General features: G+C 39.6%; 1 protein-coding gene across 3 annotated transcripts in view; it reads left to right on the forward strand.

Annotated features, from left to right (window-relative positions):
* LOC133277500 (cAMP-specific 3',5'-cyclic phosphodiesterase 4D) overlaps nucleotides 1-26848 on the forward strand; it is a 280131-nt gene that overhangs the window by 215966 nt on the left and 37317 nt on the right. For all 3 annotated transcript variants that reach the window (XM_061469351.1, XM_061469350.1, XM_061469349.1), the window contains exon 6: nucleotides 17587-17699. In XM_061469351.1, coding sequence (XP_061325335.1) covers nucleotides 17587-17699 — 113 coding nt within the window. The remainder of the gene's footprint in view (nucleotides 1-17586; nucleotides 17700-26848) is intronic.

The raw sequence follows: 26848 nt of genomic DNA on the forward strand, positions 1-26848 counted from the left end.
AGCTAACATTGGTTGCATGCTGGATGGCAGTTGTTGGAAACAGTAAAAAGAAGGTCGTTTAACATGTAAACAAATGGTCAGGTAGTAGCAGCTTATTTTTAAAGTCTTAAAAAAAGAAAACACAACCACCTCTGTCATTTTCACACCTCTTTTCATCACTCCTGACATCACTCCTGACAATTCTGTGCAGTGGCACTTCAGTGAAAGTCTGGTCTGTTGCAGTCAGTGGGACTTTTGTGCAAGAATTCACTCAAGTTGGGGCTTTAACTATTGTTCTTTTCTTGTTGAAAAATTTTATTGTCTAATGGGTATTTTTCAGTTTTTAACTTTCCCTCTTTTTCTTCTTTTTCTGAAAATCCATTGTCTCATTCTTGAGCTGGGCCAAGCTGTGTTCTTGTTTTATAGCTAATCTTACTCTTTTTCAATCAGTTCATATATACTTATTTGAATTTCATTAACTACAACAGTTTTAAAAACTGTCAAATAAAATGTTCATCATAAACTGTATTTGGTATGTTTTAACCTCTTTTCTGGGAGGCTTGCCTCTAGTACATAAAGGAAGCTTGGGAATATGCTGCCAACAAAACCAACAGGTACTTTCTCTTAAGGACCTTTAGCATGAACTCTTTATTGCACAGATACCCAGCAGATACAAAGCAGGTGGAAATGAAGGGATTCACATGTTTTCCTTGGAGCTTCCACTTCCTTTTCCTTTTGGAGGTACACTGACTGCAGGTCTTTCTGTCCTTTGTGTACTGCATGAGCTTCCCTTGCAATTAAAAGCATACTGTGAGCTTGGATTGCCCTCACTGGAAGTTGCTTGAATTTGCCTCTCTCTGGAAGAATGTCGCTCACCCATCCTCTTGTGTCCTTGTCAATCTGTTATTTCACTGTTTTCATAACTGCTATTAAAAAGTATCTGGTAACTCACGCAATAGGTGATTTTAAACTATCACTATCATTACACAGTCTCTCTTCCCTCAAAGAAAAATTGGCAATAGTGCATTTTTGCCGAAGTTTAACAACAAACTACAGTCCCTAAAATATAAAGGACACATAATATAGTTTAAAAAATATATTTATCTTAGTTTCCAACACCTGCATTTTAACTAAAAATATTTTAAAGTATCTCTTCTTCAGCAGGGAAAAGTTGAAAGATGTGTGTTTCCCTTATATGGGCAGATTTCATTAATAAAATGTAAAGCTGCCTTCAGCTGTTGATGCTCTAATTCCTGCAGGAGAAATACAGTGTTGACTGCCAGAACTCAAGACATTTTATTTTGTTTTTAAAATGCAACCATTGGGAATGTTGAAGGCCATATGTGAACTTTGTTACCAGGACTAAAACTGTTATTTGTTTTTTTTCCTTCTTAAAAAAAAACAAACTAAAACAGAAACATTATAGATTGCTTCCATGGTTCAGTTTTATGTTTGTTTTTTTACATTGTATTGTTTATTTTCCATTTCTGCTTTGATCTTTACTTACTAGAGGTTTTTTCTCTTTATACTATCCTCTGCAAAGTACTTTGATCCATTCTTGGAAACAAACTCCAGCATAAAAAGGAGGTCTACAGAGGATGGAAGCAAGGACAGGTAGCCTGGGAGGAATACAGAGAAAAAAATCAAAGCAGCCAGGGATCAGGATAGGAAAGCTAAAGCCCTGACAGAACTCAATCTGACCACAGAAATTAAGGGCAATGGGAAAAACATCTATACATACATTGGGAATAAAAGTAAGACAAGGGAAAATGTAGGCCCCCTCTGAAGGAAGCAGGAGACCTGGTCAGCTGGGATATGGAGAAGGCCAAGGTACTCGATTTTTTTTCTGTGGTCTTTATGGCAGTGTTCAAGGCCAGGTTGGATGGGGCTTTGAGCAGCCTGGTCTAGTGGAAGGTGTCCCTGCCCATGGCAGGGGATTGGCACCAGATGACCTTTAAGGTCCCTTTCAACCCAAAACATTCTGGTTCTATACAAACTTCGTGTTCTTTTATACTATTTATACTTTTTTTTTCTTTTACTTTTTATATTTTTATACCATTTTTTTTATACTTATATACAAAGGAATGGCTTGCCTCTCTGTGCCTCTCCCAGAAACTGTTGGGAGAGGCAAGCCATTCCTTTCTGCCTTTTACAACTGTTTTAAAAATTCCAATTTATTCCACTTTTTATTGTCAGATGAGAAGATCTGTTAGAAGCTACCTTCACTCATACCTTAAATTAGCACTTAAGTAAGATATTCGGGTTTGTTTTTTAAAATAAAGGCTACGTTTCATACGATAGCTATACCATCTGTTCTTTACCACTGGTTTTTGGCTTCTTAGCACCAGCACTACAGAAATGGCTTGCGCAGTCAGTTTTGTACAGAAAGTACAGCCAGCTCCTGCGTTTTATTGTATCTATTACTTAAAAGAATTGAGTTGTATCATAGCTGCTCATCTCCAACACCAAATGCACTAGTACATGAAAAAAATACCTTATCTGCTAAGGAATTCTTTTCCTCATGGAAATGAAAATGCTGCTGCTGTGTTCCATGTTTTCTCATGTTTTCCTTTACTGTATTTTGTTAGCTTGTAAATAACAAGATCATTTTCCCTCCTGACTGCCTTCCTTCTTTTGTGAAGGAAGTCACTGGAACTCGGAGGAAAGCTGGGCACCTACTATGTGTGTATGACCACCATGGCCAACATTATCACAGAAGCAGGCATATACATGTAAGATACTGAAGCTGGATTTTATAAGGAGAAGAGAGAAAAAGAAGGGTTATTCAGGACTCTTACTGATTTCATTTGGCAAAAAAATGAAAAAAAAATCCAGAATCTTTATGACTCCAGTGACCATATGAAATGATCAGATAAAAAAACCTTTAATTAGACTTTTTCTTTTTTTTTTTAGAAAGCAGATAGTTCTGCGAGCAGCAGGCTTAGCAATGCTTGGTTTCCTGTGGATTTATTTCTAACTCTTAGGTTCTTTTGTTTCTAACATACACAACTTCCAGTGAAAGTTTTCCCCACCAATGCATAGCCCTCTCTCCTTTACAGCTTCTTTATTCTGTACAGGTACACTCACTCTACACCACTTTACTCAGTAGAAACATTAATGAAGATCTTTTATTTGTTGACTTATTTTCAAGCAACTTGCCAGAATCTAGTATTTGAAATCTCTGCTCCTCTGCTAAGTTTGGTTGAGGTTGACCAAAAGATTTAAATGTAGGCAGACAACCAAAACCAAAAGTATTTTGTGAATTGCTTCCAGTCGTTTATACTAATGGAGGATGTGTCCTTGTGTGTAGCTAAAGGTCTAGTGCATGGATGAGTTCTCAGAAAGTTTCATTTCCTGTTTTTTATGCTTTTCTTCTGGATCATAGAGATTATTTGTCAAACAAATATTTTGAATTTTAAAAGTAATTCTGCTGAAAAAAAAAAAAAGAGGTTCACTGTTTCTATCTAGTCTCAGATATAACCAAGAATTGTTCTATCAATATAGACGAAATATGCAAGAAGAGAAACGTTTTTATGGGGTCGCAGGAACAACTTTATAGTAAAGTTACTGATGTTCACTGTGTGAACTTTTGAGAAGTAACTATTTTTCTGTTGAATAAATAAGAAACAAACATAGTTGTTCTCAAACTGAAGCCTTGACACTTGAGAATTGAGGAGCAACACAGGTCTTTATTTTCTTTTTGAGCTTTTAGTGAAGTATAAGCATTTAAAGTCATAGGCAGATGTCTTCTTTCAGGTTCTTGTCAGGGAGGTTACTAAAGGCTGCTAAAAGTTACTGCCCAGATTTGTTTCCCAGTGAAGTAATTTCTGTGTATGCTTCTTAATATGCTCCAGACAAAGTCAGCTAATTTAGCTCAGATTGGCAATTTGAACAGCTGGAGCTGTCTTAGCTCAAGCATGTTAGCACTTTAAACCTTTTCTGCCAGCAGTGTGGTGACATTAGTAGTTTATAGACAGGAGCTATTACTGAACAGATTTGAGCTGAGACGGAATCTGAGGACATTTTTCCATGCCCCATGTTTGAGCACCAGTTAACTGGATACAGGCTTTGGAAGGACAGATGTGCTCAGGTGCATAAAAATGTTTTATCACACATGATAAAGTTCTCTGAAAGTATGACTAGCATGGGAAAAAAACCATAAATATATATATATAGTTAAATGCAAAAATGCTTGTGAATTAAAACTAATGAACAAATATTACAAAATACAAAAATACCAATGAAGGTATAATAAATGTAAGTTTCTGAGAGCCTGTTTAGCATTGACTGCTATTACTTACTCTTGACAGCTGCCTGCTGTGTGCCTCTTTTTTGAGGCTTTTTCTTGTTGTTTTGTGAGCTTCCTTTGTTCCTAAGCAAGAATAAAATTGAGACCTGAGCAAAAATTGTGACTTAAGCACAATATCATAGAGAACTTTCCATAGCATGGAAAGTTGTTAAGTATATTCTGAAACAAACAAGCAAAAAACCCCACAAACAAGCAAGCAAAAAAAATCAAGCCAAAAAAAAAAAAGCCAGCAAAAAAGCCAGTGGTGACTTGCCTGGGCACAGCATCACTTTATCAAATTACACACATAAGTTTAATTAATTTAAAATTGTCTTTAATGCTGCAAAGAAACAACCAGTACTTTTGAAACTGTTTCTAACTTATGACTAAGCAAGCTTTGCCAAGCACAATAAAACCATTTACCACAAATTTTTAACTTGTCTGGTCTCAAAGGAAATGTACAACCAACAGGAGTTGTTGTCTTCTCGTCTACATCAACACTAAGCTACAGTAGTTAGTAGGCGATCACATGGCTGGCAGTTTAAATTACTATGATATATTTGTCAAGATGTGAAGTTGGTTGTAGACATGGCTGGCTTGCCTGGGAAAAAATATTCATGGTTAAACTACATTGGTAGTTTCAGATAGGTTCTATAAGCTTTTGGTTATCAGTTATATATAGCTTTTGGTTAGCAGTTGTGCAGTGCACTGTACCAATCTGTACATGCCATGCCACCACTCCTGTGTGTCAGTGTTGAGCAAAATGAATGTAATACAAATGGATATCATTTAGATATGGTTTGTTAATCCACTCTTACACTATTAAAGGAAGCTAATGCATTAACGTTCTTATTAGATTCAACACTATTATTATGTATTTAAAAAAAATGCATTTTGCTCCTCTTTCAAAATGTAATAATGGTCCGTTTCCAGTTGCTCTTAAAACAGAGAATGCTGCACAGTGCTTCTGTCAAGGGCTTGCTGTCAACTGCAACAGTCCAGACTATCATGTCCTGGGTAATAAGCAGCTGTCCTGAATGACTCTTTTTTTACTTTCAACAATATTCTTTATTAAGGTCAAGCTTGCTATAGTAGATGTTGATAAATACTGTTACATAAATGTACAAAATTAGAAGTTGTCCTTTAAATTACTAATTAGGAAATTTTTTGTAATTACTGGAAGAACACCTGTTTAGAGAGGTTATTAGTAGAAGATGGAACAGAATAAAAAAGTAGAGACCAGGGAAAAGCTGTTTTTTTTTCTGACTATGTTTAACAGACATTTCTTTTGATTAAACTCCTCCTGCTGGCAGAAAACCCACAGGTTATTTTTACAAGATCTCCCAGGATTGGGCAACTGATTACTCTTTTACTGCAATGCCTGTATATTTCTGCTGCTTCATATTCATACTTTGAGTTGCAGAACTTTAATGTTTTTTCACTTAGCTCTTTGGATTTCTGATTGGTTTTGTATCCTGTGACAGGCAGTGCAGTTCTTGCGTAGGATATTGGGACAGGCACAGGTTTGTGTACAAAGAGGGAAGAATTTATCATAGTGAAAAATGCAGTTATTTGTGTTTCTTTAAGTATGTTCTGGTATTTCTTTGAAACCCATGCAGATGAGAAAGTCTTATAGAAATAATGTTTTGAAATGGGGACAACTCTAGCTCACCTGGTAAAGATATAGCTTTAAAAGATGATTAACAAACTTCATCTTTGGCAGGAGGACAACCTGTTCACATGTTGAAATTGTGTCTGCATACATGAGTGTTCTAGGATGAAGGGTGATGTGCTTTCAATGATTAATTGAGTCACAAAGTACAGATCTTTATTCCAGAATGTTTTTCTTGCTGTTAGGAAATCCAACATTTTGGGAAACAAGTTTTTGATTCTTTACTGTGCCAAGTTTCCTTTTGCAGCACTGATGAGGAATCATTAGTGAACTTGGTAAGGCTCCTTCATTCTCAAGGGAAATTTGCACAAGCCCCCCAGGTGGGTGACTGTCTTCAGAGGTTCAGAAATCTTGTTGTGTTTTTTTTTTTCACTAGAAAATAATCATTTTCAAAACAAAAAAAAACTTTTGTGGAAGTGTACCAATGTCGCTGAAGCAAAATTTCTGAGGTCCCTTAGAGAGTGTTAAGAGAATAGCAATAGAAGGGCATTCCCAGGATGAAATATTCCCCCGTCCTCATGGTAATGAGGAAGAATCAGGATCTCAAACAATGTGGTTGTGGTATGCATCTCAGCATCTTCTCTTGGAGATGCACTTTATGTAAGTAAGTAGAGTTGAAACACCGAGATACTGATCATTTGCAGAGCTAGGAGGGGAGAAGTTTCCTTTTTTATTATTTATACCTACCAGAAGAACTTGAGCAGGGGGAAAAAACCAACCAACAGAACAAAAAAAAACAAACCCCAAACCAAAAAACCAAAGAACCAACCAACCCAAGACACAGATCCACTTCAGAAACAGTCAGCAGCCCTGCATTGACTAGCATGAAATTTTGAACTCTCTGTGTTCCAGAACAGGTGCATAAAAATCAGGATATTTTAGGGTAATATTTCCTTTTACTACATTTCAGAAAAAAAAAAAACAAAAACAAACAACAAACCAACAAACCAAAACAAACCAAAACACAAAAACCCTCAAAGCTTTGAATCAGTTTGGCATTACCCTTCAGTAGAATAAGATATATATATGGTTTGATTGGGGGGTTTTTTAATCTCAAAAATTTTCTAGACTGGAAAAAAAAAATTCCTATAATTTCTAATTTAGACATCTATCCATGGAAGGAGAAAAGAACACGTTGGGCAATCTTTCTCAAAAAAAAAAAAAAAACAGAAAAAAAGCCCCAGAATGAGGTGGATTAATCATTATTGTAGTGTATCTCACATCAACCTTTTTGTTCTTACCCTACTTTTGATCTCTTTTGTTTCATCTACCTAAAAATTAAGAGCAGGTCATCAGTTAATATGAAAGAGGGTGGCACAGCATAAACCAATGTCAAGCGTTTAGCGCAGGACTTCTAAAAGAAAATATGAGGGAAAAAATCCTTCTGTGGGTTTTAGGGAAATGAACTGTTAATGCATATTGTGAAAGAGCTGAAATTTGCTGTGAAGACTAACATAGTGTCAGGTTTTCAACTTGACACATGGAGGAGCAGGTTGAGCTGTCTTGTGGTTTTGCTGGATGACATTTGTCTGTTGCCTACCTGTCATCCAAAACAAACTGTCTACCAGCTTGTCCTTTTCACAGCCACAAAAACAGTCACTGATACTTCTGATGTCAACTCAAGGGTTAGTAGCCTCCAGGATAATATCCTGAGGCAATGTGACACAGAAGCGTAGTAGTAATAATTATTGACTCATTGTCCAGTGTAAAGAAATTGTGTGACTAACACTGTTCATTCAGTTTCAACTGTAGGTTTCTTATCTATCACATAAATCTAATAAGTGAAGTGTACCTTAAAGGAGTGTTTTCCTCTGCAAAGGCCAAAAAATCAAACCAGTGGAAACAGTATTATCTTAAAACCAAGCATATATAGGCAGTGAGATTGTGCTTAACAAACTAGAGCAGGAGACCCAGAGTTTTGGTCTATATGGACTATCTGTTATTTAGTGAGATCTAATACTGAACGGGGCTCTTGGGCACTACTATAATAATATTTTGAATATATTACCAAGCAGTGGCACTAAACCAAAAGAGATTATAAAAGTATTTATGATAGCAGTAAGGCTCTTTATAGTTATCTTTACTAAAACCAAATTAACTGTATCCACCTCCTTAGTCTTACAGTTTGTAGGCAAAAAGATTATGCACTTCAGCAGTGTCAGAGATAAGCATGGAATTTTACAGGAGATGCAGTAGGTGATCTGTAGATTTTGTGTAGTGAGAGTCTGATTCAGTACATACTTGCTGTAAATAATCCATCAAAAGTATCCATTCAGACAGCAGATTCACATTTTTCATTGTATTTATTAAGACACAAGAGTCCAGTGATATAGAGTGTGCTGCTAGCCCAAAGGCTGATTCAAACATCACTTGACTGGAGAAAAAGCATCAAAATCTAAGTAAATATTTAAGCTAAAAGTGATGCATCTTGGTTGCCCGTGTTCTTAGTTTAGGGAAGAGGGGAAGTGTGAAAACTGCAGCCCATTTGTGCCATGTAAATACACCACAGGTAAGTGGGTGTGAAATGGACAGGACAACCTGCAGATAAGGCTCCCTGAAAAACACCCTCCACCACTGTTAAGCAAGTGCTTTCTCCAGCCCACTCTAAGATACGGGAGAACTAGCTATTTCTTCAACAACCCCTAAGAAATGTGTAGAACTTTACATAGTAAGTGGCAAAGAGGCAGCTGGGGCATGTGGCTGGACAGGCAGAAGCCAGACAAAAATAGGAGAAAAAAAGAGATATAGAAGAATTTGGTTAGACAAAGAATTTCAGGTTGGAGCAACCAAGCCTTGGTTGAAATGACAGAAAAGATAACATTAGGGGAGCAAATAGGTTATATACCACTGAGAAAATCTAACAGGGCAAGCCGAACTTCTAACATCCTGTTACAAAGAATAAATTAATTACCTTAAAGACCATCTAGTTCCAGCACTCCTACCACAGGCAGGGACACCTTCCACTAGATCAGGTTGCTCAAATCCACATCCAACCTGGCCTTGAACAGTGCCAGGGATGGGGCAGCCACAGCTTCTCTGGGCAACCTGTTCCAGTGTCTCACCATGATCATGACAAGGAATTTCTTCCTAATATCTCATCTGAATCTCCTCTCTTTCAATTCAAAGCCATTCCCCCTTGTCCTATCACTACATGCCCTTGTAAAAAGTCCATCTTCAGATTTCTTACAGGCCCCGTTTAGGTATTGAAAGATGCAATTACAAGGTCTTCCCTGAGCCTTCTCTTCTCCAGGCTGAACAAGCCAAACTCTTTCATCTTGTCTTTATAGGAGAGGTGCTCCAGCCCTCTGATCATCTTTGTGGCCTCCTCTGGACTTGATCAAGCAAGAATCGCCTGCCTTGACCTGCTGGCCACACTCCTTTTGATGCAGCCCAGAATGCAGTTGGCTTTCTGCCGGCTCATGCTGAGCTTTTCATCAGCCAACACCCCTATGTCCTTCTCCTCAAGGCTGCTTTGAATCCAGTCTCCCCTAGCCTGTAGTTGTGCTTGGGATTGCTCTGACGCAGTTGCAGGCCTTGCATTTGGCCTTGTTGAACTTCTTGAGGTTGACAGTGGCCTCCTCTCCCTCTGAATAACATTCCTTCTCCACAGCGTGTAGACTGAACCCCACAGCTTGCTGAGGGCACACTCAATCCCACTGTTCATGTCACTGACAAAAATGTTAAGCAGGATCAGTTCCAAGACTGACCTCTGAGGGACACCACATGTTACTGGAATCCAACTGGACATTGAGCCATTAACCACAACTCTCTGAGTGTGACCATCCAGCCAATTCCTTACCCACTGAGTGGTCCATCCATCAAATCAATGCCTCTCCAGTTTAGATACAAGGAAGTCATGTGGGGCAGTGCCTTGCACAAGTCAAGGTAGATGACATCAGTTGTTCTTCCCTTATCCACTAATGCTGTGGCCCCATCATAGAAGGCCACCAAATTGGTCAGGCATGATTTGCCCTTAGTGAAGAAATGCTGGCTGTCACAAATCACCCACTTATGGTCCATATGCCTTAAAACAGTTTCCAGGAAGATCTGTTCTATGATCTTGTTGGGCACTGAGGTGACACTGGTCTGTAGTTCCCCAGGTCTTCCTTCTTTCCCTTTTTAAAAATGGGGGCTATATTTCCCCTTCTCTAGTCACCAGGAACTTCTCCAGGCTACCCTGGCCTCTCAAATATGATGGATGATGGCTTGGCAACGACATCTACCTGTTCCCTCCAGATCCACGGGTGCATCTTGTCAGATCCGTTGGACTTGTACCCTTAAATCTGATAGAGAGGTAGAGATTTACGAAATTTATCAAATAGAAATTATTTAAAATGGGCAGCTTTCATAGAGGAGCCTAACTCTGTTTTAGGGAAAACGCTTTTAAGAGAAAAACCTTGTAGTTTCTTTTTCGACACCAGAGGATCTAGATGGAAAAGAGCCAATATGTATGCCTCATCTCTTGGAAAGCTCTCATTCAGCTTTCCCATTTTATCAAACACCAGGAATTCTATTGAGGTTTCCTTGGCAAAAACTAACTGAAGCATTTTCTAAACTTTGGTGTTTAGAATTTTTTAATATAGTGTTTGCTCAGGCTGCACTGCTGGGTGTTGTGAAGTTCAGATTCCAAATCAGACAGGAGACACAAATGCTTAGGGAAACAGACTTTGTTAGTTCTGGTACTTGTAGACATCTTTATTTTTATTTTATTCTGCTGTGATTTCTGAATATGCATTTATAAATTTTTTGAGGACCTCAAAACCGGGGATTGTGAAATTCTTTCCCAGGTTTGTCTCCAATTTTCACATTTTGGCCTAATCTAAACAATTTTCAGCTGGTAATGAAGGTATTGTGACAGAGCCTCTGAGTCTAGCAGCTAATGGCATCTCAGACTAAACCAGCATTATCTACTTAAAAGTGAGGTTAATCATTTTTAATGGGCTCGTATAGTGGTTTTTGACAACTTGAGCTACTTGTGTATTGATCGTATGTTCCAAGAATGTAGGAAAACAAAATTGTTAATAGTTCTTTTTAACAGCAAAGTTTTACACATATAAATTCAATGATATGTTTCTTGTTTTCATCATAATGCCCAGAATAATATTTATGAGTTGAGCTCTTCAGCAGAATCCTGATGTGGAAAACGTAAGCCCTTCTACTAGGGTCAGAAACTGTTACAGAATAGCAAATATGACCGTGTGGCTATTTGAATGACCCACGTTTTGCCAAAATGTCTTTTATTTTTTTTCAACTGCTCATTTAATCACAGAATCACAGACTGTTGGAAGCTGGCAGGGACCTCTGGAGGTCATCTGGTACCATGCGCCTGCTCAAGCAGGGCCACCCAGACTGAATTGCCCAGGACCATGTCTAGAGGGCTTTTGGACATCTCTAAGGATGGACAGTCCACAACCTCTCAGGACAATCTGTGACAGTGCTCTGTCACCCTTGCAATAAAGAAGTGTTTCCTGATGTTCAGCAGGAACCTCCTGTCTTTCACTTTGTGCCCACTGCCTCTAGTTTTGTTCTATTTTGAAAATCAATCACTTCTGTCATTATGTTGAATCAATAGGAGTATCCTCACAAAATGTTTTACAGCTACCGGGGGAACTGATCTTGAGGATGCATCATCTATCCTAGAAAAATATTTTTTGTATGGTACAAGAAATAGGGTAAGAAAGCAGTTTGAGCAATGAATCCATTATTGAACTCCTTGCTCACAAGCCTTGGAATGTAGAATCAACGCAAGTACAACTGCTGGGGGTAAAAAAGTGATTTAAAAAAGAAACAGACCTTTTCTCAAAACAGAGTTTGTTCATTAAAAGAAAGCAATAAAATTGCATGCAATTTTACTTGAAAATCAAGAGCTACTTGAAAATCAAGAGCTTTCCTCTTTTTCTTTATTTTGAGCTAGACTGCTTGATGGAAGGGGCTACTTCCTTTCAACAGTGAGGGAGAGACAGCGGTCCTTCTGGCAGATTCTTACAGGCAGTGGAGTAAGGAATGTATTAGTCTTTGCCAAAGTGGTCAGAGGGGAAGGGAGCAGCACTTGGTAGGGATGTGTGCTAGCAGAACAGCATTCATTTGGCCTTGCTGGATATTTGATAAGAGCAAAGAGTGGTTTTTAACATTCACACTGCAACCATTTTAATGTGCCCTGTCATTAAAGCATACACTGTATGTACTGAATATGTGTTTTACTGCTTGGCTTCAATGAAGGATACTTCTCTGATAGTCTGCTGTACTACTTCGGCATTAAAAGACTGTTTCATGGTTGAGTTTGCAAGTACTTAATACAGAAATACTTCTAGACTATAGAACAAATTATATCAGGATGTAACTTTGTACCAAAGTGTTTTCCAAGAAGTAAACCAAATTTTTAGCAGAGAAAAAACAGGAAGCCAGCACAAGTAACATCCTTCTCCCCAAGCAGTGAAACTGAACTACATATTCAGAGCCTAATGCTACAGTTCCTCTACATTTAAAAGAGTGAAAATGCTTTATTTACTCTGAATTAACTGTAATAGATGTATTCCAAGAGCCCCAACAACTTCTTCACAGATATTTGCAGTCTTCCTGTTACTTTGTTTTGTAAGAGTATGAGCATGTTGTTCATACCTTGGCCCTTGAAGTACAGTCTTCGGGTATAGAAACATTGTTATATGGCATATGTGGATTTCTCTGAGGCCACGAGAGAAATACAAAATGTTGGGGGAAAAGCCTACCTTTTTTCCTAGATCCTCTTTTAATGTGTGTTTTGCCTCTGTGTATCTTTAAACAGTCCTTTTCTATAGCAGAAGTGTAATCAAGTATTTTGACAAGTTGTGCATAACTGGACTTTATCATTTTGCTCCTATTATTTCCTGGAAGTTCCTACATTCTCTGTTCAAGGAGATAAAGCAGTTTCCATAGCCTAATGCTAGTGCTACTGGCATTGTATAAAACAATATGTGGGGGGAGTCCTGCAGCTCATCACATCCTGGAAGGAGAGTAGTCCTGGTCATTTGTACACAGTCTGTCTATGCACAAGGCTACTAATACTAACCTTACAGTACAAAGGATTTTTCTTCACTAAAGTGGAAGCTTGGAGAGATTTCCTGGAAGAAAGTGATGTTCAGAATGGGACCATCAAAACAGTTTCTGAGAAATCTGCTGCAGCTGAGTTCTCTTCGCAGACGCTCATTCCAAATCTGATCAAGAGTATTCTGCTTTACTTTTGATTGTGGAGGGATGTCTGCAAATCTCTACAGGTTAAACAAAAATGTCGTTCATAATCACATTTTATCAGTAGTAAGACATAGATAGCCTTTAAATCACAATGTGTATGTTTTCCTCAGTAAAACCTAAAAAAAAAAAAATGATTTTTTTTTCAGTTGTAAAATGGGTGATTGAGAAAACAGATGCTATTTCTGCACTGAATTACTGTTAATATGGCTACGTTTAATAGAAGGTGCCAGCATTGACTAAAATGTCAGTCACTTCAATAGGCCATCAGTTAAGGCTGTAAGTAGGAACATCCTCATTTAGAGAAAAATTCTTAGTTTAAACCACAGGATTTTTTTTTAAATGCTGTAGTAGTAAGATAAACTGAAACTCCTCACCCCGCAATTCTGTTACTCCAAACTCTGAGTTTTACACTGGGTAAAGAGCAAAAATACAGTCAAAAAATTCAGGGAAAATATCCAGGGTCCAAGTCTCACAGTAGACCTTCAGTAGGGTGGAGATTTCCAGAGCTTCCTCCAGCTGCCTGTCCCCCAAAAGATAAAACACATGCCAATCCTATCTGTCTGGATCATGCCATTGCTCAGCAGTGGCCTTGTCTTATCCCCAACAAAATCCAATTTTAAGGCAACACAGTGATCAAAGGCCTTGGCTGTGCATGTGCTGAGTCAACTTTTCTTCAGCTGCTTCACATCACTCAGATAATATCAACTGATCAGACAACATTGAAGAATCTGTACTTATTTCTTTCTGCTGTGCTGAAATTCCTTGAAGTGCTGCTAAGTTAGTACAAATACACTTGAGTTTTAGTAGAAAAGTCTAGTATTGCTTTTTGTTCTCTGGGAATAATAGGACACCATATATGAAAATCATTATGAACCTGTAAGAAGGAACTCTTCCTAATTCTTGCCATATAGTAATTTTCCCCATGTAAAATTTTTAACAGAAATTGTTCGTGAATAAGGGTGTGAAGGCTGTGTTAGGAACTGTGATAAGAATCAAGTCTATTATAAGAACAGACAGTAGAACACCCTTTAAAATAAAAATAAGTGTGCAGTGCCAGGTGATTATGGCTGAGCTTTTTCTTTCTGCTAGCCTTTCATTTGCTTTTTTTTTTTTTTTTTCCCCTATGCACTGTACTTAAAAGCTACATGTGGTGGAATTGTTTGTACTGATCTGTGAACTGTAAAGAGAACATTTGCTATATCTTCTTTTTTTTTGTAAAAATCAGATATGAAATAGCATGCACATTGTTAAAGTAACTGGTGTTAAACTGTATTTACCTGTTATTAAAGCCTAATGAGATAGAAAAAGAACCTTTAAAAACCCCTCTTATTAATAGAAATAAATCTGATTTAGGACTTCATCACTGGAGGGTTGGAGGGAACTTCCATCAGGTACCTATACCATAAAAACTGATCAGTAGGTGAGTCTTGGCTGGGAATAATTACAGGGTGCTACCTTAGAGATAACAGAGGTCAGGAATAGTGTTGTGAAGCTGTCAAGGCTGCACTGTCGATAATTATTTTTTGATTCTTAGCTTAGGTGACCAAGTGTTATACTGGAAAAGATGTTACCTCGACAACATTTTCTACCATACTGTGTTAACAACAAAAGTGTGGCCCAAATTTAGTTCAGTACTGTTGAGAAAAAAGCTTTCCTGTGGTTGTTCTGCCATTCAGAACTGCAGGAGCAAAGTGGTGTGCTTGTTTGATGGGTACTTTGTCACCAGTTAGAAACTCTTTAATTTCCATTTCATAGAATCATAAAATGGTTTGATTTGGAAGGGACCTTAAAGATCATTTAGTTCCAACCCCCTTGCCATGGTCAGGGACACCTTCCACAACACCAGGTAGCTATCTAATACACTATTTAAGCTGGTCTGACAAGCTCTTCCACCACAGAACTCTCGGAAGAGCAGGAGAGGCTGAGTCCAGCAAGGCTTTACCCTAGCATTGGTCGTCAGAAGCTTACTTGGTAAGAGTGGTAAGTGGGGTCCCCACAGCAGCCACAGACTGTGAAAATGTGGGATTTGGAAATGATGGATTGTGAGAAACAGGTTATCCTAAGACTGATGGGACTTCTTTGTGAGTTATTTATTCTGCTTTCTAATGTGTTTTGAGATGTACTGGGAAGGTGCATAGTAGGTAAGGATTTCTGAATGGAAGATGCTGTTGGTAGATACAGATTATTGTTACATGGATAACAAGAAAAATAAGTTTTAGACTAAATAATAATTGGAGACCTATATTACTTTTACCTAATTATGGTATCCCTCAAGTTTATTTTGTTGTTTTCATACTTCTTGGAAAAACCTTATCCTCTTACTCTCTGAAGTACTAGAAGGGATGAAGTTTACTTGTGAATAAAAACACAGGTATCCCATATCTGATTTTCAAGAACTGCTGAAGGGCAGGCTGCAGGCTAGCAGCATAATAACATCATGCAGATTCATTTCACCTCACTTTATTATGTGTTTTATCCTCAATGAAATCGTTTTATAAGGTCATCAAGATAGCTATGCATACATTAACCACATTTAACATGGTACACTTACAAACATATTATAAGCAAAGTTATTTCTATTTCCAGTACTGATTTTGATGAAATCTACACTGTGACTTCAGTGAACTAGCCATGTTCAAGAACTAGTGAGCTGTGATGTCTGCTGTGTTGCAGAACGTTGCATATTCTCTTTTGATGGATAAACAGGCTGGAAAAGCCTGACTTTATTTGCCAAGGGAATTCTTTTGGATCAGATACTGTTTATAGTAAGTATGACACATCTGAAGGACAGTGTTCACAATTCAGTGAGGATGTTTTTTTGTTGAGTATCGGTTAGTGTCTGTGCTGAAGTGACAGGTTAACCATGATACAGGCAGGCACTGCAAAATTGTCTTTAAATCTTTCTGCCAATTAATCTCAATACAGATTTCTTGTTCTTGCATTGCCTTTCTTCCCAGGGGTGAATGGACAGTATGCAAAATTGTGATGCGTTTTTCCAATAACCACAAGTATGCAAAGTTTAACAGCTCTGAAGGATCCCAAAGTTTTTGAGCAGATACAAATCTAGTATACTGAACGCTGAATAGTAATGCACTGAGCTATTAGATAGTAGTCCATGCTGGGGTGTTTTTAAAAGGAGTTCTAGCTAATTTGCCTGATTTTTTGTTTATCTGACATTTGGAAAATCAGGTTACTTTGATGTGAAACAAGGTAAGGGAGATGTTTCAGATGACAGTAACAAGCCCACTGAACGAACTTTTCTCTACCTGGGAATTATGTTTCACTCAGCTGATCCAGAAGCATCCATGCCAGGAGTTTCAGAACTTGATGTTTCAGGTACCCAGCTTACAAGACAGCTGAAAATCACTTTGCTCTGAGTTCAGTGTGGAGAAACGTTCTCCTCATTTGATCTGCACCAGAAAAATCAAATAAAAGAAAAAAAGCCAGGCTTTGTAGGTGAAGCTTGCACCCTGGAGATGCAAAATGGGATTTTATTCAACAGCAGATCTCCTACTGTTGAAAAGTTGTTGAAGATGGGAATGTCTTTCTGTAAGTGAATGTAAGTGAAACTAAAGCCGATTTTAAGATCGTTAGCTCCAGTGATTTTTGTTAAACTATGATTTCTTGTATTGGGTCCACATCCCCTATTGTGTTGCTGGGGGGGTCCAGGTATAAAACTTTTGTCGGCACTTTTTTTATCTTGCAGCCAGCATATGATACTTCGTGCATACAGTCAGTAATACAGAGAGACTCATGGGTTAGAGCAGTTACTAGAGCACTCCGCAAACAGCTGGTACCTCGTGGGTCATCCTTATCCCAGGCGCTCACGTGTTGTTGCATCTTCACCACGCTTTGTAAATGCGGACCAATTAATTCCCATGATACCCCGGTGGGAGGGTATGTAAACAAGTGCAAGGACGGCGACTCGCTATAAACCTGGGGTGCCGGGGAAGGCGGTGGGTCCCGCCAGCTGTGCCAGCGGCGAAGCAGCCGGAGCAGCCGAAGCAGCCGAAGCAGGGGGCGCGGTGGTCGCAGACTCTTGGCTGCGCTCATTCACCTACCCCAACCCGCGGAGCCGTGCGCGCCCGCGGAGCTCGGCGCTTGGCGCTGCCCGCGAGGGGGCGGCGAAGCAGCCCCGGGGCGGGAGAGGGAAAGGAAGAGAAGGGAGGGTAGGAAGGGAAGGGAAGGGAGGCGGGCGGCGAGCGCGGCCGGAGCAAAGTTTCTGCCTGCGCAGGTGCTCGCCGATTCGGTGGCTCCGAGACGGAGCGCTGCGCCGCTCTGCTCGCTGCCCGGGCTGACAGTATGAGGGAGCAGCTCTCGTGTGTGGGCACCAGGCAGCGGAGCATGGACCCACTAGAGCTAGCTGTTAGCCCAGTGAAACGCTTGCGAGCTCAGTGCGCCTTTCCCTGTCTCTTCGCAGAGGAGGCCTACCAAAAACTGGCCAGCGAGACCCTGGAGGAACTGGACTGGTGCCTCGACCAGCTGGAGACCCTGCAGACCAGGCACTCCGTCAGCGAAATGGCTTCGAACAAGGTGGGAGCCCCCGGCCCCGGCTGTTCCGTGTGCGGGGTGGGGGGGAAGGCGGACCGCAGACGCAGCCCAGGGGGTCCCCCGTCGCGCAGCCCGGGTCGGCAGGAGGGGGCTCGTTAAACGGGGCAGCACCGAGCTGAGGAGCTTGCCGCGGGAGGTGACAGGCTCCCTGTGCGCAGCCGGGTGCAGGGGCGGGCTTTTGCTGTGCTTTATGCAGTTTTCTCCAGTTTCACAAGTTGTGAAACAAGTTGTGATGCAGATCGTGACAAGATGCACCGTTCCCCTCTGTGTCTCGATTTAAAACCAGGAGGACATCGTTTTGGGGGGCTTGTGGTAATCCTGTCACTTGCTCTTTCTTTTCACTGCATCCCATTCATAACTAGGGATTGCTCCTAGAAAACGGTGTAGAAAGTAGCATCAAAAAGGTGATATAGTTCTTGATCCAAGGGGAGCTTCAGGCTAAGTCTTAGCTGCAAACAGTAATGTTAACAGTATTTGCTGTAAAAGAACACGCTCAGAAACGACAGGCCATCACAGTAGTCACGATAGGTGCCCAGACCCAGAGGTGTGTTTCTGAGAGTGCGCCTTTGCTGTCAGCTGAGGGTGCGTGCTAGCCAGGGACTGTGTGCTGGTATCTGCTGTGATCTCTGTGTTTTGCAGTCTGAAATATGAATTTGCACGTGGTCCATTCGTAAGTACACTTTATTTCTTGATTTTGGTTTGCAAACCATATGTTGCTATGTTCCTGAAGGTAATTTTTAAAGCTGAACTAATAAACCTGGTGCCTTGCTTCATAATTTAATTTTTATTTGTCGTCAACTGAGTATTTGTGGAGCTACATGCTCAATAAGAGCCAAAAAGAAAGTTTTAATAGGCTGGTTTTGCCTGTCTTAAGTCTGCAGAAGCAGCCGATAATCTATATTTTAGAACCTTTTAACCATTTTGGTTCCAATTAGTATGTTTTGTAAAGTCAGAAAATAATCATAAAATCGTAAAAAAGTTCCGGTTGGAAGGGACCTTAAAACTCACCTAGTTCCAAGCCCCTGCCACAGGCAATGGCATCTTCCACTATACTAGGTTGCTCAAAAGCCCCGTCTAACCTGGACTTGAACACTGTCAGGGAGGGGGCAGCCACAGCTTCTCCAGGAAGCCTGTTCCAGTGTCTTAACACCCTCATGGTCAAAAATTTATTCTTATTATCTAATCTAAATAATAGATAGTTTTGTCTCAGTTTATGCCTTCATAAAATTCTGCTATCTTGCTTTGACTGCCCTTACCAAATATCTACTGTTTTAAGTCCATGTTTAACTATGTGAGAAAGATGTGAGGTGTTTGCCCTTTTGTTTGGTTTAGTACCATAATATAATAACCCTTCTGCTTTTCTTCTATTTAGAAACATTTAGCAGCAATTAAATTGCTGCTTTAAGACTTACCTACCTGGCACTGGCCTCTTCTCAGAACTGTGTTCTCAGTTTTTATTGCCAGGTTGAAAAATTTCATTATTCAGGGCATATTGTATATGTACCTGCAAGTTACAAAGTCAAGAATTTAGGAGTCTCTCTGTTTTTAGCACTGTTTGAATCTAGGGACTTTGTTTTCAAATGGAGTGAGATCAGACCTACATGTAGAGCCTGATCTTTCCTTGCTAACAAGTTTAACGCCTATCAGTTCCCTCACTTGTGGTGTCTGTGAAGCCATTATTTCACAAGAACTTTTTTTCAAGGGTTTATTTATTATGTCTGTATAACAGATAGGTAGTCCGTTTTATGAACAATGAAGGCGAGCTGGTTTTAGGTAAGATAAACTAATCACAAATCTATGTGTCTTAAGTTTTGCCAAGTATATTCAGATTTTTACCTGAAGAGGATCTGTTTTTAGAATAAAACATGGCAACTGCTTTGCATCGTAAAATAAACACAAAGGTGCTACATCTGATACTATGTTTTGTTTGTATTTGTTTGAACTAGTTAAAGAATTGTTTTGCCATAGGTTACAAGATAAACATTCTTCACACGTTTATTCAAATGAAAAAGAAAATGTGATTCAAAAAAAGCTTTTCATCTTGTTTCCAACATAAGATCATGCAGACAAGGGATCGACGCGGGATGCACAGCAAGCCTAGTTGTCGTAGTTAATTTAAAGGCAAATAAGAATGATGCCAAGCTTTACATTGGAACTGAACTTTTTTTTTTTTTTTTTTTGCATTGCAGTAACTTTTATATTGCCTCAGTCTGCTTGATGTATCAAATATGGATGTATATGTCTAAAGCACTTCATTGTTATTTAGTGTTTCGTGTTGCAATATTTAGGAAGAGCACGGAATTACAATATTGGAAAGTAATAGCTGCTGTTTGGTTTTGCAGGTCATACTTACTTCTTAAGGTAAACTTTTACCCCCCCTGTTTGGGGGAGTCTGTACCCTTGTATATAAATCTGTGACATTTTTCAGTGGTTTTGTTTGTTTGGGATTTTTTTAAGAAATTAGGAGAAGTAAACCAGTGCCAGTAACCTACTGTGAGCAGTCCTGAATATAAACCATCAAGTCTGTATACTAATGTGAGAGAATTTAATGCCAGAGGATGTTAATTGTAGGTGTGTAACAGGTTGTTCTAAATGATTTTATTTCTGGTTGTTCTGACCTGGTATTAATACAACACCTCGTGTTGTAATATAAATGTGAACTGTGACATCTCAGTGAGGCATATGTATAAACTATATTATTTTAGTTTATAGAGAAACTGAAGGAGAGAAACTTTGGTAAAGAATGAGGACATAGACTTCAGTACGGCAGTGAATATTCCAGAGTACCCAGTTCTCTATCCTCAGAGAAAGTCTTGTTAAATCAGATAAGAAAAGCAGGAAAAGTGGTGTTATTGGTCTAGAACATGGCTTCTCGCCTTGTCTCCCCCATTCCCTTTCTCTGGGTTTCACTAAGAACTAGCCTGCATCATTGAGGATTTTCTTGTTTTGTTTCCCAGCCCATCCTCTCAGGTACTTCCCTTATTTATCTCCCCCTCCTTTTATTTATGTATAACAACATTTTAATTAGTGTTAGTTTTCCTTATAGATGTGAATAGGTGAGAGGCATAAGGGGTGATGCCAGAATTCAGCTCTGCACTAGGTAAGATCTTTTGCCCCTTATGCAAAGGCTGCCATAGTACAGGGAAAAAAAAATCCAGGGAGGAAACAGGACTGGGTGTCCTGAACACCTGAAGTAGGCTAGGGAGTGATCCCTATCTCCAGTTCCTCTCTGTGCAGTGAGTAGGCAGTATGAGCCATTGACTGCATCTGTGTGGAATCCCCTTACTGTTAGTAATGCCTGCATAGGACTTGCGTTAGCATATCCCAGTTGAAGGGTATTTATTTTGTTTAAATGCCCCTTGCTCTCAGTTAGCAGTAGTCTGACATGTCAGCTCAAAGCTTTACATGACAAGTGGGATGAAGCAGGTACACAAGAAGATCCTTCTTTTCCCCATTTAAAATTGCTTGAAGCAGTAGGCTTGGGGTACTCTTAGCAGCCTCTGGATAAGCCCCAGCATGTTGTGACATTAAGTAAAACCCCAAAATCATTTGAAAACATGCCCTAGGTTGGTACTGTGGGAAGCAAGCCACAGTGCTTAGCTACTGAATTTATACCAGGATAACTGCAATATCCAAATGATGTCCCCTTTCCCAGCCATCCCTCTGATAAGATTTCAAAGTGTGTGAAACCATTGCAAGTGTAGTAAATGGTGGATAGGTCTGTGATGCACCTGTTGGCATAGCTCATAAACAAATCTGATTTCAAAAAGACATAGTATTTAAAAGTATTAGAATTTGTTATAATATTGTTATATTTGTAATACTTGGTGTTTTCTTAAATTACCAGCTTCTCGAATTGGGTATTTACAAGAGAATCCTGGCTTCTTTTTAGAAGCAGAAGTTTCTGAAAACTTTATGATTTTTCTATACCATGTACTGCTAGTATAGTCTAACATCAGTGGACTGTAGCTTTATTGTGTTTTTCTGCCTGATGTTTACTTGAGCAGAAATAAATTCATGTTGGGAAAATATAAGATTCCAAGGCATAATTGTATGCCTCTGTTTAACAGTTGTGATTTCCAGAGATGCTAACTCGTATCAGTTTCTGCTAAACTGAATTGTGTGTAGTTGAAAAACAGATTTTAAGTGGGTCCTAGCTTGCTGATTGTGATTTCTAACATAGGTACCCATTGATACACTTGCACAAAGATTTTCTGAAGATATTGAGGCTGCAGAGTAATGTTTTGCATTTTTTAAATAATTTGCCTTTTTTAATGACTAACATTCCCTCCTCCCCCTTTCTCTTTCCTATCAAACAAGATTAAAGTAAAAATGAATAGATTTTAAGTTGTCTGGGATAATAACTATCTTCTTCTAATATGTCGTTTGACAGTACCAAGTTTAAGTCCCTGATTCTGGATCGGAGAGCTATTCTTAGGCAGACAATAAATGAAGAATGCCAATAATAAAGAAGTAGCAACCACTTTCTGCTGGACAACATTAATTGTAGATTAGTCAAACATGAAGGCATACTTATAATGAAACCGATGTGCAAGAGTATCACTTCTGTCATCATGTGCAAACATCTCTAGTGTGTTGCTTTTGTGTGTCTGAGTATCTGATTTTAGACATGCAAAAAGTTTCAATTCCATCTTGCTTTTGTTTTGGTTTTAAGTCTACTGCAGATGACTGCATTTTTGCAGGGTTTGCTGAAAAACAGTAATGAGGAAGAATTTGGAAAAAGTATGGGGTATTTATTTCCCACCACAAACTTAGGTGAACGCCTGTTAGCCAGAAAGCTTTCTTTTTTTTTTTGTATCAAAGGTAAGAAAATCAGGTTTTATCCAGTTAGACCATGTTAACTGTGGAATTTCCTAAGTATAAACTAACTTTGGTTATCCAGCTTGCATGCCAGTATGTGCAAATGCTCACTGGTTAAAGCAGAAGTATTTACAAACAGTCATTAGTTCTGGTTACTATTAAAAAACCTTTCTGAGCTTGAGTGCTTTTAAGATGCCCAAACTATCAATGTTATCAACTAACTAACTTCCAAAGAATGCTAATGTAACACTCTGCACAAATGTTAGCAGGATTTTGGTTTGTGTTTATGGTCCTGTACTTGTCACCCATTACATACACTCAAACAATAATCTTAATGCTACTTTATTTTAATTACCTACCTGTAAATATTCAATGTAAACTAAAATCACATTTGACGGAAACAAAGACAACTTGAAATCTGTTCAGTTACTTTCACATTCACTCTTGGAAGTCCCTTGCCAGTTTAAGCTTTATTGTGATCACTTTTTCCCATGCTAAAAAGTATTTTTTCCTTTACTTCTTTGTGGTTCTAAAAAGCTCAGACAGGCAAGGGGGGACTGACTAATGTGCTATCTGGGAAAAGAATGAGGCTAAAGTAATTTTTTAGTTCAAATAATAGATCATGTTATAAATTCCCTAACAAGCTTTGAACAGTAGTAGTGAGTTACCTTTGGGTTTTCTGAGGGACAGGGGAGAGTCCTGCTGCCCGCATTCCCATGTGACCCTCACTGGGGTGACAGGAGTGGGGCCAGAAGACAGTTCCAGCCTTTCAGGCTGACAGCAGCATTCCGGGTTTCCCTGTGCCCAGAATATATGGAGCTGACGGCAGGCTCTGACCCCTAATTGAGTCCATTCATCTGTTTTATCTTTGCCTTCTCTCTGGAAAAGATCAGTTGTTGCAGTAGTTAGTGATTTTGCAGGAGCTGAGGTAGGCTGAGTCTAGAACTGATAAACATGGCTCATGACACTGGCTCAGTGTTTTATTAACAGACTAGTTTTTAGCATTGTCTTTTTTTTAGATCTTGCTGCCACCTTTGGGGACAGGTTCATCGCATGGTTAGGAGTTTGTCTTCAGAAATTACACAAAAAGAGCATAAATTTTGCAATATTTTTTCCAAATGTGGAAGCTCAGCCAGAGTAAAACTGTATCCTCTTCTGCCATAGCCGGTGATTAGTGACCTGTTTCCCATTAAAAAACAGGATAACGTTGTCATATCCATTTAAGAGGATTTAAACATTAGTCATTCTCTTGGGTTTCACCTGTTGCATATGAGAAATACGTGCTGAAAACGTAACAGTAGGAAAGAGAAATTAGTTGTGAGTAAATTGTTGCAGAGCAAGCAGCATCTCTCTTTTGCTTGTCAGGTTTGAAGAGTTTGGATAGCCAGATGAAAAACCTGGAGTTTGCTGTGTGACAGTCCTGTTACATAACATTTGGCAATGCCTTCCACTTGGCTGGCTGGTGTGATGGTTTAATTGGTTCTTGTGTTCCCAGATCTTTCTAGGAAAATACGAGGATTTTGTTAGCTCTTTAGAGTGCTGCTTTTGGTGAAGATTATAATTAAGGGGCAGCTGTTGGTAAGAAAAAGAGAGTGCAGCATCAGGATTTTTTTTTTTATTCATTGAGGATTAGTTTATACTGAGTAAAGGGATATTGGTACTTGGTGACCCTGAATTAGAATTCATGCATATTTGTGCAGGTTCTCTGCTTTTCTTGTCCTTCATAACAAGAGAAAAGGAAAAGAAAATTGTGGAGGTAAGGAAGGACTGCCTTCCAAAGCACACTTCTCCCTTTTTGTGCATTGAAGCCAGCCCAAAAGGACCTCTGGACTGGAGTGCAGTGCCCTATGCTAACGTTACTTTCTCCCATGTAAGACTAGTCATGCTTCGGAGAACAGCAGACTTGCCCTTGGGTTACCACAGTGGTGACTGAGGTGTGTATGTATATAACCAGGACATGGCACTTTGCTGGCTGTATTACACAAGGACATGCTGCAGCGAGATAATGTGTAGAACTTGCTCTTGTGCAGATGGCTTACACAAACCCCTCTTTACTGCTTATGAACACTTCCATCTTCCCAGAAACAAGTGTATGAAGTCTTAGTGCCATTTTGGCAGTGGCTGAATCTGTTTTGTGTAAATGTGTGCTACTTCCATAGGCACTGTTTGGTTGCTGCTAAATGAGAAAAAGCATATGGAGGGATGGCATCCTGAGGGACCTTGACATGCTTGAGAGGTGGCCCATGTCAACCTCATAATATTCAACAAAGCAAACTGCAAGGTCCTACACCTGGGTAAGGGCAATCCCAGGCACAGCTACAGGTTGGGCAGAGAAGAGATTCAAAGCAGCCCTGCAGAGAAGGACTTAGGGTTGTTGGTCAATGAGAAACTTAATGTGAGCCAGCTTCAGTGTGCGCTTGCAGCCCAGAAAGCCAACTGTATCCTGGGCTGCATCAAAAGGAGCGTGACCAGCAGGTCGAAGGAGGTGATCCTGCCCCTCTATTCTGCTCTCGTGAGACCTGGGGGCACTGTGTGCAGTTCTGGTGCCACGAGGATGATCAGGGGGCTGGAGCACCTCCTGTATGAAGACAGGCTGAGAAAGTTGGGGCTGTTCAGCCTGGACAAAAGAAGGCTGCATGGAGACCTCTTAAGCAGCCTACCAATATCTGAAGGGGGCCCAAAGGATGCCAGAGTGGGACTCTTCATCAGAGACTGTAGTGATAGGACAAGGGGTAATGAGCTTAAGCTTAAACAGGGGAAGTTCAGGTTAGATACAAGGAAGAAGTTCTTTACTGTGAGGGTGGTGAGGCACTGGAATGGGTTGCCCAGGGAGGTTGTGAATGCTTCATCCGTGGCAGTGTTCAACACCAGATTGGACAGAGCCCTGAGTGACATGGTCTATCTAGTGTGTGGTATCCCTGCCCATAGCAGGGGGTTGGAACTTGATGATCCTAAGGTGCTTTCCAACCCCAACCATTCTATGATTCCAAGATATTAAGTGGGGAGTTTGGTGGTATGATAGAGCTGTAGGTCTGTTGCTAAGAAAGAAGCAAACATGGTGGATGAGGGTCAAGGTGTTCTTTTGTGAGCAGCACTGTCTCCTTGTGTGGGTAAATGATGGCAGACGTTTGCCTCCCTGGGCCATGATGAGCGGGCATTTGTGCTTTGGAAACATCGAAACTGGGTGGTAGACTAAGGCTGTTCTGTTTGTTGTCACTGTTCTCAGTTGGAAGTACACAACACGGGCCATCCTGCTCTGTGTCAGTGGAAAGGAGCCTAAAGTTGACCCATACTGGTCAATGCAAAGAACATTGTCATTTCAAGGACCGAAAACAAGTTTGCAGCCCTTAATCTCACAGATTCATTCTGTAATTAATTTTTTTTTTTTTAAATAATTGATTTCTACATCTCTCATTTCCTGCTGCTTAAAAAGTCCTTATGTGAGAGCTGCATAAAGTGGAATGATGCCTCTCTAAGAGTTGCTACAATTTAACACTTTCCAGCTTTGCAGATACTTCTAGGAGTGCATAGCTTTCCAGTCACTAATTACTGAATAAGTTTTTCCATCAGTATAAGCAAATGCTCCATACCAACTCACAAACAGCCCTTTTTGTAGGCTCTTTAATTATAGGAAATGCTACAGTATGAAAGATTCTTTTCTTCTAGCATAGTCGTATAGTATGGACAAAATGTTGCGGAGTAAGTATCTAGGACTTGCTGTGGGGAAAATAACTTTACTTTCAACCGTCAATAGAGAATTTGTAAATTACAACTTTTTTTTCCAGTAGTTGAATTATTTGAAATTAAAATGCAAACATAGATGTGCCTATTTGTGGCATTTACAAAAACCCCTAATTTTCCTTTTTCCAAAGGTTTTATTTCAAAAAGGATTCAAGGACCTGAGTATTTCTTAAGTCTGTGCTCAGTAATAAAGATGGAATTCATGGCCACTGAAAGGCATGTTAACTGTCTAAATACTTATGACTGCTTGTGACAGTATTCAGACCCAAGAACTCATGCAGTGTGTGTACAGTAGCATGCTACTGTAATCAAGGTTGTAAGATTATCAAGGTCATGCTGTAAGGTCATGCTGTAGTCAAGGTTATGCAGCAAGATAAAAAGCATTTGGGAGAGTAGTAGCCATTTTTTCTTTTTTCTAAGTTTTCTTTCCAATAGGAGGAAGCCTTTGCTATTATATGAAGTGCTGGTGCAATGAATGTGGTGTTCACTGAAAAGCCACTGTGTCATAAAGAAACTGTGCTAAGAAACTGTTCTCCTGTCTCAGTTATGTAAGTAGGGGTTTTGGTATC

The sequence above is a fragment of the Pezoporus flaviventris genome, unplaced genomic scaffold, assembly GCF_033815535.1.
Source record: "Pezoporus flaviventris isolate CSIRO_AGI_PZ_B2104156 unplaced genomic scaffold, CSIRO_AGI_Pfla_v1 ptg000057l, whole genome shotgun sequence".
NCBI lineage: Eukaryota > Metazoa > Chordata > Aves > Psittaciformes > Psittacidae > Pezoporus > Pezoporus flaviventris.